Raw genomic sequence first — 13,769 nt, 5'->3', positions numbered from 1 at the left:
GTCGTGTGGTTATCCAGAGGCGAGCAGAGGGAAGCAGTTTCCCCCTGATGAGGTTTGTCAGCAGCACATCCACTGAGGTGGACTCTGTAACATCAGTCAGGACCTCATTGTTGTGGAAGTCCAGAGGAAGTCGACACTCATCCAGACCATCCAAGATGAACACAACCTGGAACTCTTCAAACCTGCAGATTCCTGCTTCTTTGGTTTCAGTGAAGAAGTGATGAACAAGTTCCACCAAGCTGTACTTTTTCTCTTTCAGCACATTCAGCTCTCTGAAAGTGAATGGAAATGTGAACTGTATGTCCTGGTTGGCTTTGTCTTCAGCCCAGTCCAGAGTGAACTTCTGTGTTAAGACTGTTTTCCCAATGCCAGCCACTCCCTTTGTCATCACTGTTCTGATTGGTTCATCTCTTCCAGGTGAGGGTTTAAAGATGTCTTCTTGTCTGATGGTTGTTTCTGGTCTGTCTGGTTTCCTGGATGCTGTTTCAATCTGTCTGACCTCATGTTCATCATTGACCTCTGCAGTCCCTCCCTCTGTGATGTAGAGCTCTGTGTAGATCTGGTTCAGAAAGGTTGGGTTTCCTGCTTTAGCAATCCCCTCAAATACACACTGGAACTTCTTCTTCAGGCTAGACTTGAGTTTACGTTGGCACACTGTAGCATGAGTTCCTGCATAAGCAAACAACAAATAAAATCAGTGAGTGGATCCTACAGAAAATCTGACAATTTGCAGGTGTGGCTCTAGTCATCACTGGAGGACAAACTGCCTCTGTTTTGATGCAGACCTGTGTAGCATATTAACCACAATTTCTTTGGAAAGAGGAAACAGTGTCAACATGGTATAAATTCATCATGTTGCTTCCATTTCCTCTTTTCATCATTAAAATCCTCTTACCGCTCTGCAGACAGTCAGCCAGCTCCTTCTGCTTCATTCTCATTAGGAAGTCCAGTGTGATCTTCAGAAAGGCCTCTCTGCTGCTCCTCCTCCGGTCTTCATTCTCACTGCCCAACACCTCCTCATCCTCACTCTGACTCTCTAAGCAATCTGCGTAATCTAGACTCAGAACCCTCTGGACTCTTTTCAGCTCATTCTTCACAAAAGTGATAATATTCTCCTCCAGCAGCTGGAATAGAAAGATAAACTGCATCAAAGTGTTCATTGTGGACCAACAAAGCCATATTGATATAATATAATAATTTGTAAAACTGTCAAATAAATGTATCGGATACTTTGTTACATTTTTGTAAATATTTGGTTATATCTTTTCATGTGACAATAAAGAAATGACACTTTGCTACAGTGTAAAGTAGTGAGTGTACAGTTTGTATGACAGTGTAAATTTGCTGTCCTCTCAATATAACACATCACACAGCTATTAATGTCTAATCTGCTGGCAACAAAAGTGATAATAACTCATAATGGCCACCATTATTTTGCAGCACTGCTTTAACCCTCTCGCATGGAGTTCACCAGAGCTTCACAGATTGCCACTGGAGTGATGACAACGGGAGCAAACAGAATGGAGGTGGCAGTATTTAAATGAGGGTTTTGCGTGTTTTAATGCTTTCCGCCATGGAGAGTCGGGAGGGAAAGCAGCCACTGCGTGAAAACCTTGGCTTGTTTTATTCAGTGCGTCCCGAGTATGTGGAAATCGTATGTCTGCCCATCCTGCCTGAGATTGCACTAAGTACTTGGGACAGCACACCTGAAAAACTGCTTTGGCAAACCCCAGCAGAAACAGTATGTTGGAATGACCCAGACGTAAGGAAATGCCAGCAGATCGGGCTTCATCCAGCCAGAGGGAACGACCGCCGACCGTCCGCAGAGGGCCGGTCGCTCTGCGATCTCCTGTTGGCCCTGTACGCCCTAACGCCCAATTCCGTCTCTGATACCTATAATGGGTTGTGTCGCTATTGGTGATATTAAGTTTGCACACGTTTTTTACTCACGCAGACCTTTAGTAAATCTGGTCAACAACACCGTAGAATTGTTCATCACCTTCAGGAAACACCCACCACTGCATTCACCATTACTCCTCAGCGGTGCAGCAGTAAACGTGGAGGAGCATGTTAAGTTTTTGGGTACTACCATTACCAGCGACCTGAAATGGGAGACACGCATCTATTGTCATCAAGCGTGCTCAACAGAGGATAGTTTTCCTGAGACTGCTCAGAAAGATGACCTTCTCCTTGATTGTCTGCACACAGTTTTACAGAGCCACCATCAGGAGTGTACTTACCTCCTCCATCACTGTGTGGTACCCCGCATCCTCTGCCCACATCAAGCACAGACTGGAACGCATTATGCGAACTGTTACCCAGCTCACAGGCCAAGTACTGGTGTCTGTGAGTGTTCTGTATGAAGCTCGAGCCAGGCATACACGTAGGAGCCATTATACATGGGGGGCACATAGGGGGGGACACCGTTTACCCCTCTCTCTCTCTCTCGCCTGTCATTCACCGGTCTTGTGCAGAGTTTTGTGTGCTTGCCGTGCTGCCGACAGCTACATGCACGTTCCTCGCGGGTCTATTTCAAGTAGCTGGCTGTTTAAAAACGATATAATATTCTTTGTGTGGTTCATCAACAGTGATAAATTATCTCCGTCCCACGAGGTGCGGACAGTCCAGGACATTCTAGATTAACTCCCGGAAATTTTATCCTCACTCCCAGCTTCCATTTGCCGGGTGGTCCTGTAAATAATGTCGTTTGTGGTGTGTCTGAAATGGCAAAAAAGGATTTTTTCAAACTTTTTAGTCTTTTGAAGAGTTATGGAAAGTCCGTTTTCATTTCTGGCGTCAACGCAAGAACGATTCTCTCAACTCCTCTCCCTCAACGAATGGCTCCAGTCAGCCTGCAGAATCCACGGTTTTACTTTTATTGACAATTTTAACTTGTTTTGGAACCGTTCCTCCTACTTCAGGGCTGATGGGGTCCACCCCAACAGAGAAGGAAGCCACATACATGTTGGCTGCTAACATCTAACATCTGTTTTGTCTTACAGAAACTTGGTTGTATCATGATGAATGTGTTATGTGAATGTGCTTAATGAATCTACTCCTCCCAGCCACACAAATACTCCTATTCCTCGAGGTACTGGAAGAGGTGATGGAGTTGCAGCTATCTTTGACACAAGCTTGTTGATCAACCCTAAACATTAAAACAAAATTTTAAATCATTTCAAAGTCTTCTGCTTACTCTTTCACATCCTACCTGGAAAACTCTACAGCCAATTTTATATGTCATAGTGTATCGCACACCAAGTCCATATTCTGAATTTCTACTTGAATTTGCAGAGTTTTCATCATGTCTAGTTCTTCAATCAGATAAATTAATTATTGTGGGTGATTTTAATATTCACGTGGACGCAGATAATGACAGACTTAGTACTGCATTTTTATCATTACTAGATTCAGTTGGTTTTAGTCAGATTGTTCACAAACCCACTCACTGTTTTAACCACACCCTTGATCTTGTATTGTCATATGGCATTGACAATGAACAGTTTTTCCACAAAATCCTGTTCTGTCTGACCACTTTTTGATAACCTTTGAGTTTTTGCTACTAGACTACATGCCTTTAGTCAAATATTCTTACACTAGATGTCTATTGGAGGATGCTGTGGCGAAATTAAAGGAAATTATTCCATCAACACTTGTCTCCACACCAGCTCTCCTTATGACAGAGAACTCTTTTACTAACATGAGTCCCTCCAAACTTGATCATTTTGTTGACAGTGTTGCAGGCTCACTGCGAATGACGCTCGACTCCACTGCCCCACTTAAAAAGAGAATAATTACACGAAGAAAACAAGCACCTTGGTATAACTCGCAAACCCATAAACTGAAGCTTATATCATGGAGGCTGGAAAAAAAAAATGGCGTTCCACTAGCCAAGAAGAATTACACTTAACATGCAGGAAAGTCTCAAAACTTACAGAAGAAGAGTTGCTTACTTTTCATCATTAGTTGAGGAGAACAAGGACAACCCCAGGTTTCTCTTAAGCACAGCAGCCAGGCTAACAGGGAGTCACACCTCCACTGAGCCGTGTATCCCTGCCAGCATAAGTAGTAATGATTTTATGAGCTTCTTTAAAGAGAAAACTCAAATCATCAGAGACAAAATTCTTCAGCTACTGCCCTTAACCAGCATTGATTTATCTTCTCATTTATCCTACACATCTGTGGAACCTGATGTGTATCTGGATTGTTTTGCTACCATTGATCTTCAGCAATTAACTTCAATGATTTACTCGTCAAAAGCCTCAACCTGCCTCCTTGACTCCATCCCTCCTAGGCTGCTTAAAGAGGTTCTACCCTCAGTCAGCTCTACCTTATTATACGTGATAAATTTCTCTTTACAAACAGGCCATGTACCACAATCCTACAGGACAGCTGTGATAAAACCTCTTATTAAAAAGCCCACTCTGGAACCAGAGGTTATAAATAACTATAGACCTATATCTAATCTTCCTCTTTAATCCAAAATCCTGGAGAAAGCAGTTGCTAGTCAACTTTGTGACTATCTTCGTAGAAACAGCTTGTTCGAGGCTTTTCAGTCAGGGTTCAGAAGACATCATAGCCAACCATCGACCACCATATACTACTACAGAGACTGGAAAATTTTATTGGCATCAAAGGATCGGCCCTCAGTCCCAATTTGTATATCTGAATAATGATTCTTCCATGCACACCAGCACTGACCATGGAGTACCACAAAGTTCGGTGCTCGGACCAATCCTTTTTGTCCTATATATGCTTCCTCTCAGTAGAATTATAAGAAACCATGACATAAATTTTCATTGTGTATTGAAAGTACAAAGTGTATTGAAAAGAGTACCTAAATGGGGCCACCAGATGGTGCAAAATAGCATTGATGGTTCCAGAAGAAACAATGAAAAACTTTGGTAGAGAAGTAAGGAATGGAAATTTACCAAATAAGAGGATTTTGGAAAGGTACCACAGTAGAAGGCACCAGAGAATTAACATATTTAGGAATAAAGGCGGGAATCTTGCAAGGGCACTGCCTAGAGTAGGAGACTGAGGACGATATAATTCGAGACACAGCGGCTCCTCCTTAGTTCGTGCTGAAGCCTGCCAAGATGGAACTGGTTTTTGTCTTTAAATACAACACTCTGCAGCTGGACAATGGACTTATTATAATTTTAAATATTTGTTTGTCATGTATGTGCAGCATGAAGGGAGCTAAAACTTTCATTTTATTGTGTTATTACGTTGAGGGTTAGCATACTGTGGCTACAGCTGCTGCAGCAAAGCTAACATTCAGAGAGGACAAGACGGTCCCAGAGCCAGAACACCAGGTAGCTAAGGTTGATGCTAGCCTACATTAGTGGGTAAGACGATTTCAAAGCAAAGACAGATATTGGGCTATCCCAGTCAATCCCCAGTTAATCCTCACTCACTCAGACTCCCACCTTTTTAAGAACTCTTTGGATCTACACAATTGAAGCGAATGACCTGGTTGACACTAAAAACGGCGATTACTGAAAGGTGACAAGGTTTGCAGGTATGGTAGTGTAGGTGTTGTTTTTTATGAACACACCATAAATATGGAGTCCAGGTCTGTTGGATGCTGCTGAGCAGACTGATCACTGGGAATCTTTGAGCTCTTCTGCTGAACTCTGAGAAAAATCAAGTTTAAAGACATTAATGACTCACATCTGCACAGAGTTTCTTACAGTCATAATGACAGGTGAGACTACAGAGTCAATGCAGATGACATGCACAGTGAGGATCTTTAAAATGCTTACTTTGGATAAGCAGATTGTCCATCTTTAAAGCTAATGGGGAAATCCTTGGACTGGTCACTCTTCACTGACACACAGCTGGGTCCCTGAGAGTCCCGTTTGTGATGCTTTGTCCTGATACAAACAAACGTTAGAGATGTTAAATAAGCAGATAGTAACTAGATTAACATTTCTAAAAGAATGTTGATGAGCAACTTTCTGTTTTTCCTAAAAATAAATTAGGTAATTTGATATTCCATTTTAACTGATTATTTGACTATTTAATTATTGCCCTCCTGTCCAGAGTGGAGCTGTTGCCAAATCAGGCAGTGTTGTTTCCTGTCAGGATGCTCTCTACAGCTCCAGAGTAGACTGATTGAAGGATCCTCACTGAGACCGAATTCTCTCAGCGCTGCCTTGCTTTCTCACCAGAGTGTCAGAGTGATGTGTAGAACCTGGGAGCTGCATAACCTGTGGATCTGTTTGGCCGACATGCAACTACAAGGGAGGAAGGTGTAGATGTAGTCCTTGATCAGCTTCTCAAAGCATTTCATGACCCCTGAGGTGAGGGCCACTGGTCAATAGTCCTTCAAAAGCTGGAGAAACATTCTTAGGCACAGGGTGGATAGTGGATCTCTTTAAGCAGGTGGGAACCACGGACTTGACATGGAGAGGTTGGATACTGTGGTGAACACTCAAGCCAGCTAATTACTACTGGACAAGGGTCAGAATGCTGCTCATGTGTCAGAGTGTGTCTGCTCAGACCCAGCAGTTGAATAAACTCCAGCCACTCTAGCCAGCGTGTTCAATGTCACCAAGGAGGAGGTGGGGTGGACGGAGAGGGCGGGTCGGGTCCTGACAAGCTGGTAAATACTGCTTCTGTTCAGGTCTACATGTTGCTGGAGGGGGTGGGGGGGGGGGGGGCGAGGCGGACGTCTTGTCACTGTGTGCTGCAGTGAGAGTGTTTCTCCACCGGTGTTTTTGAGGGCGTGTCGGACTTGCCGCTAGGCGAGCGTAATGACTCGTGTTACCATGAGACATAACATGATAACCGAAATAAATGCTGGACTACAAAAGAGTTCAGAGCAGAGTTTTCTGTGGGAGATGGGAACTCCCTTTGGGCTTTTTCACTTTGCAAACCTGTTACATGCACAAAAAAGAGAGATAACTCAATAAAGGAGAGGGAAAAAGCCAAACAGCATAATACCACCTCTTTAATGTACTTACTCCCTAAACCTAACCAAACTGTGTCCGTTCCACAACATTAACCACGTGTTTAATGACATGTGAGAGCGGTGTGCAGGACCTGGGAGCTGCTGATACAGTCCCACAACAGACTATGAAGCTCTGGACCGAGAGAGGATTCTTCTCAGGAGAGTCAGCTAATGACAAATATCAGGTTTAAAGTCTTACCTTCCTTCAGCAGGATGTCCAACCTTAAAGTTAATGGGGCGACCCATGGACCAGTCACTCTTCAAGGACACACAGCTGGGTTCAGGAGAGTCTGGTTTCTGTCGCTGCATCCTGATGCAAACAGACAAATAACTACTAATGAACGTGTTCAAACTTGAGAAAGATTTTGGTTGGATATTTTCAAAATCTAGCTCCCTCTTGCTGGTTCTCCAACGTTGCCGACCGCAGCTTTGATTAATAAAGTTAGTAGTTAATTACTGGAAGCTGTTCTTCAGTAGCTGAGCGGCAGATGTGAAAGTGAGCGTGAATAACGACAGTGAGTGCTGAGCTCTGATATGAAGAAGAGTCGTGGATCTCACCTCTGAGCTTCCTGTTCCCCCTCCTCTCTCTCCTCACACTGATCCATAGCTGCTGCAGAGCTGCACTCTGTCACCACAACAACACTGAGGACGTTCAGCTGATCCACATCCGGTCACAGAGACTCTGAGCTTCAGCTGGAGAGGAAACACAGAGAGAGAAGATGCTTCAGTCTATTAAATATGAGGCTGCTGTCACCACAGTCTACAGACATCAGGGGCCACATCAAGGGCAACTGGACTTTGCTGAAGATACTCAAAGACGTTTCACCGAGTCATTTCATTTGACTGAAATGAAGGATGACCTGGATAACGGAGAACCTTCACGTACAGTATCTCACAAAAGTGAGTCCACCCCTCACATTTCTGTAAATATTTAATTATATCTTTTCATGTGACATCACTGGAGAAATGACACTTTGCTCCAGTGTAAAGTAGTGAGTGTGCAGCTTGTATAACAGTGTAAATTTGCTGTCCACTCAAAATAACACATCACACAGCCGTTAATGTCTAAACCGCTGGCAACAAAAGTGAGGACACCCCTAAGTGAAAATGTCCTAATTGGGCCCAAAGGGTCAATATTTTGTGTGGCCACCATTATTTTGCAGCGCTGCTTTAACCCTCTGGGACATGGAGTTCAGCAGAGCTTCACAGGTCGCCACTGGAGTCCTCTTCCACTCCTCCATGACGACATCACAGAGCTGGTGGATGTTAGAAACTAGGGCTGCAACAATTAGTCGACATAATCGACGACGTCGACTATAAAAATTTGATCCATCTGTAAAAAGTTATTAGTAATGGAACATCTGGCTCATGATGTCGCCTACAGAACATTCTGCACTGGGTTATTGCCTAAAACCTATAAGCACTTTTGAAAAATAAACTACAGAAGTAGTATGAAAGGGGACTGTTGCTGTATATTGTTCTAAATAGACACTGTTAGGGTACAGTTGTGGTTATAGTACTTGCTTTTAATTTATATAGTTCCAAAGAAAAAATCTTTGATAAACAGTTAAAGTTTGTATAAATCAGTGAATTATAGGAGGAGCCTACGCTGGTGTTGATACTGGTGTTCATTCTGAATAGTAAACCTCATTCACTTAATGGTAACGTTAGCTTGTTAGGCTTCGTGTTGGAGATCAGTGATTCAGTTGAAAGATATTTAATTAGTTAAATGGTTTAATTAGGGTTATGGGGTGACAAAAATAATAATGACTAGTCGATTAATCGAATAAATAACATTAGTCGACTACGAAAATAGTCATTAGTTGCAGCCCTATTAGAGACCTTGCGCTCCTCCACCTTCCGTTTGAGGAGCCCCACAGATGCTCAGTAGGGTTCAGGTCTGGAGCCAGTCCATCACCTTTACCCTCAGCTTCTTCAGCGAGGCAGCGCTCGTCTTGGAGGTGTGTTTGGGGTCGTTTTCATGTTGGATTACTGTCCTGCAGCCAGGTCTCTGAAGAGACGGGATCCTGCTCTGCTTCAGTATGTCACAGTACATGTTAGCTGCCCAGTGCCGGCAGCACTCATGCAGCCCCAGACCAGGACGCTCCCACCACCTGCTGGACTGTAGGCAGGACTCACTTGTCTTTGTGCTTCTCACCTGGTTGCCGCCACACACGCTTGACACCATCTGAACCAAATAAGTTTATCTTGGTCTCATCAGACCACAGGACATGGTTCCAGTAATCCAGGTCCTCAGTCTGCTGGTCTTGGACATTTTCACTTAGGGCTGTACTCACTCACACAGCAAATTTACACTATTTTACAAGCTGTACACTCACTGCCATTTCTCCAGTGATGTCACATGAAAAGATATAATCAAATATTTACAGAAATGCGAGGGGTGGACTCACTTTTGTGAGATACTGTACATCTCTGGGGATTGTTGAAGAAAATCATTCAAGTCCAGTTGGGAGGTTTGAAACAGTGGTGTGAGTCTGGTGAACTTCAATGAGTTCACTGGTGAATTTACAGACACTGAGCAGACTGAGCTCAATCTGCATTCAGACCTACAGTTTGCAGGATCAATGGATCACATTAGCAGTGGCCAGTGGGGCATGAAGGACACACAGTCGGCATATGACCAAGATCAAGATCAAGGGGCAAAACCAGTTTTTGCCCCAGACGTACCCTGATAAGCTAGTCTGCACGGCCCAAATGTGTTTTTCTTCATCAAGATCAATATAGTTTTATCCTATCTAAGCCTACCCTTGATCAGACTTCTTTTATTTAAACTGTAATTAATTCAAATATTTAGTTTGTGTTTGTTGAAATCATGTGTCATGTGCTCCAGCAGCATTTCACTGTGGAGTCATGTGGTGAACTTTGAGCTCACACACACTCTAAAACAGATCAGAAATCAGACGGTGGTGATGCAGCGGGCTCAAAGTGCTGGAAACATCCTCCGTGTTGGATTTGACTCCAAAGCCCTTTAAAAAGGATGTAAATAAGAACGTGGAATGAAAGACTTTGATGAAAACATCTCTGAACGCGTTTCTCTGTGTCACATGACACACTGAAAATGTAGATCTGTTCCTGTCTGCCGTCCCTCGACTCACCTCAGTGAGGAAAAGCTGACATGAGCACAGAAACACATTCAGGACCCAAAGTATTTGATCATTTCATCCTGAAATATTGGGTTCATGAGAAATGAAATATGATGCAAACGCATCATATTGTGTGTTTTTAACCCGCTGCAACCAGCTGACCTCTGGGACAAAAACGTTGATGTTTGATTTTCAAAATACATGAATTAAACATTGACTATAAAAACTGACATGTCCAACACTAGCAGTGCTTAAAAGTAACTGATTGCATTAACTCAAGTACTGTTCTTTTTACATTTTTAAGGATTTCTTGTACTCGAGTATTTAATTTTTTATGTAACTTTATACTTCATCTCACTGGCAAATCTTTTTACTGCACTACATTTTTCTGACAGCTTAAGTTACTAGTTTCTTAGGGTTTAGGGAATTTACTGATGAATCGATTAGTCAGTAGACAGGAATAATAAGCAACTACTTTAATAACTGAGTTGAAGTAGTTTCTATTATTAATAGCCTTTATTTCTTTGGGTTTAGAGAATTGACTGGACAAAACAAACTGAAAATGCCTCTTTGGGAAATTGTGACGGGTATTTCTCCCCTTAATCAAGTAAATAATCAGTAGATTAATCAATACTGAAAAAAATCATTGCAGCTTCAAACAAACACTTCAAACAATGACAGTAAAATGCTGCTTACACGTGACTGTATCAGCAAGAATAATCTAATCATATCATAGATAACAGAACTGCATATGCACGGTATAATATACTGAAATCTAAAGTATCACAAGTAAAACTACTTAAGTCAATTTAGCTGATAATACTCAGGTACTTTTACCAGTGGACAGTAAATAGGTACATTTACTAAGTACTGTACTTAACTACAAATTAGAGGTACTTGTACTTGAGATTATATTTTCATACCACGTTCTACTCCGTCTCCGTCAGCTAATTAACAAAGTCAGATTTTTACTCACAAAACACATGAAGAGTTTATAAAAGATGATGTTTAGTTATAAATTAAACAGTTTTTACACTTTGTTTTTACAGCTGAAACGATAAGTCGGTTGAGAGAGAATTAATATGCAACCATTTTGATTGTTTGAGTCATTTTTCCTGTAAAAACATTTCATGGTTCCAGATTTTCTGCTTTTAATTATTATAATAATTTGAATGTTTGTTAATAACGTTGAGGTTTGGACTGTTAGTTGGACAAAAAGCAGCATGAAGGAGTCACTTTGGGCTCTGAGTAACTGTCACAGTATTTCTCACTATTTTCAGCAGATTAATTCATAATGAAAATAATAATTAGCTACAGTCCCAAATGATCCATCTCAACAACAGTAAAATCCTGCCTTTACATGAATGCATGAGGAACATAATCTGAAGATATAAAATAGTCACAAGGGACATTTTTCTGCATTGAGTACTTTTACTTTTAATAGTGTGAAAAGCTGCATTACATACTTTTACTTAAGTAACATTTTGAATGTAGAACTTTTACTTGTAACAGAGTAATTTTAAAGTGGATTTTAGTACTTTTACTTAAGTAAAGGATCTGAATATTTCCATCCACCGCTGACTTTTACTTAAGTAACATTTTGAATGCAGAACTTGTAACTAAGTATTTTCACATGGTAGTAGTGGTACTTTTACTGCAATAAAGAAAGTGAATATTAGACTGCTTTAACAGATTTGTTCTTGATTTTTATGTTTGGAATATAAACAACAGATACACTTCTATTACCAGCAGATCTGTCTACACAGGCCGCTGTAAAACACAGGTGACCTACACTCAACACTGTGCCTGAACGCATCCTGAGGGGACCAGACGGGGCGGCGGAGGACGAGACGCGAGGCCTCAGAAATGGAGGGATAACTCCGTGAAATCTTTACACACAGACACGAAACATCATCTTGAAATCATGCAGTGAGACTGAAACTTAATGAGAGATCATTATCTGTCATGTCAGCCACGAAGAAACGTCCAGAAATCAGCTTATCAGAGACAGAGCTGCAGAACATCCAGAGAATCTTCCTGTTTTTAAGTTTCCTTCAGCTGTCTGCACATCCATGTTAACCATCAGCCAACAGCTGATTCAGCTGCTGTTAAAGGGGCCACTTTGATTAAACGTGAACACGTCCTTAAACACGGGGCTCCCTGTTGATCCTGAACTCGCGATGGGAAACTTAACACGAGCTGAACTCTACAACACAAACGGCTTTTCACACTCAAACATCTGGACATTTCTGCTTTTTACACTTAAACTTAGGCTATTTAAACTAAAGGCGAGAACAGACAGCAGCTGAGAGGCTTTAAATTCTGAAAACTGTCACTTACCAAACCTTCAACACGGAGAACAGATCTGCGCCACCGCGGCGGGCGGAGTGAAAGTGAACCACGGGGAGGGGGGCGGTGCAAAAAGGAACTAATGAAGCTCCACACTGAGCGAGCTGTGAGTAAAATGAAACTTAACTGGAGGCTGCAGACAGAAAAGCACACAGCCCTGCTGCTGAGTGCTGCAGGTATTTAACAGAATAAGAACTTTACTCATTCTAAAAAACAGCTGAAAAAAGAGAAGCTTTTCTGAAAGGTTATCTGTCTCATGGACATGATTCACTGAGATGTTTGTTTCTGCAATAAGTTATTTTAGCTCATAAGCCTTTAAAGTGATTTAAAATATTTAACAAAACATGTCTGAAGAGCGCCTTTTTAAATAATGATTAGTTAAAAAAAAAAAGTTTTATATCACAGACTGTAATGGGTCACATGACCTGAGTTAAGTTGAGGGCATAACAGGTGTCAACAGGTGTCACTGACACTGGGGACGCTGGGGACATGTCCCCATCACTTGAAAGCATTTGTTAAAAATGTTCTGAATAAAACCTTGCAACAAGAAATGAAAATGTTTTGAGAAATGCACAATAAGGAAACACGCAATGCAGTTTACATATATTACAACAAATGTGCATGCAAGCTGCTGATTACTACATTTTAATATATTTTAATATTTTAATCTTCAGCTGCCGCCTGAATTTTGTTTCCCTTAATTAAATTACTACCAGAACATCAGTGCAGAACATGTGTGTGTTTAGTGCTCTACCCCTCGACCCCATATTACATTTTATTACATTTACTCATTTGGCAGATGCTTTTATCCAAAGCGTCTTACAATTGAGGATATATTTAGTCATTTAATATTTCTTCAAAATAGTTTTATATATCTTTTATATCTCATCTCGTCTTGTTCTCATGAGCCCAATATTGTGGATGGTCACACCTCTAATCTGAGCTCTTATGTCCTTTTTAAGACAAAGTGACGTCCTTGATTTGAGTTCATACAGCCATTAAAAAATGATAAATTTCTTTAAAATAAATAAGATGTTAAAAGTGTCTGAAATGCGCCCTTTTTAATGTTTTGTTTTTAATGTATGTAAGGTTTTATTTCAAGTAGCATAGAGTCACATGACCAGAGTTAGATTGAGGGCATAATCATGGAATCATGGGTAAGAGATGGATGCAGAGGAACGACTTCCAGCCCCAAAAAACCATATTCTGCATTTGGTTCCAGAGACACACACGGTATAGAGCTCAACAGCGACCGGCCACTTTTTTCACGGCCCCAGAAGTAAATTCCCTATTTATTCTATCATTTCCATAAAGTTTTAAGCCTTGAACCAATCCAAGCAGCTACAACATGAATAATG

General features: G+C 41.5%; 1 protein-coding gene across 1 annotated transcript in view; it reads right to left on the bottom strand.

Moving 5' to 3' along the window:
• Positions 1 to 12,498, bottom strand: part of LOC123958575 (NACHT, LRR and PYD domains-containing protein 12-like) — a 52,441-nt gene extending 39,943 nt beyond the window's left edge. Inside the window, exons 1-7 of the mRNA XM_046032019.1 lie at positions 12,403 to 12,498; positions 7,517 to 7,651; positions 7,158 to 7,268; positions 5,769 to 5,879; positions 5,561 to 5,639; positions 896 to 1,124; positions 45 to 669 (exon numbers count right to left, since the gene is read on the bottom strand). Coding sequence (XP_045887975.1) covers positions 45 to 669; positions 896 to 1,124; positions 5,561 to 5,639; positions 5,769 to 5,879; positions 7,158 to 7,268; positions 7,517 to 7,563 — 1,202 coding nt within the window. The 5' untranslated portion in view covers positions 7,564 to 7,651; positions 12,403 to 12,498. The remainder of the gene's footprint in view (positions 1 to 44; positions 670 to 895; positions 1,125 to 5,560; positions 5,640 to 5,768; positions 5,880 to 7,157; positions 7,269 to 7,516; positions 7,652 to 12,402) is intronic.
• Between the last annotated feature and the right edge of the window lie 1,271 nt (positions 12,499 to 13,769).

This window comes from Micropterus dolomieu, linkage group LG20 (assembly GCF_021292245.1).
Source record: "Micropterus dolomieu isolate WLL.071019.BEF.003 ecotype Adirondacks linkage group LG20, ASM2129224v1, whole genome shotgun sequence".
Classification (NCBI taxonomy): Eukaryota; Metazoa; Chordata; class Actinopteri; order Centrarchiformes; family Centrarchidae; genus Micropterus; species Micropterus dolomieu.
This window is presented reverse-complemented; position numbering and strand designations above follow the sequence as displayed.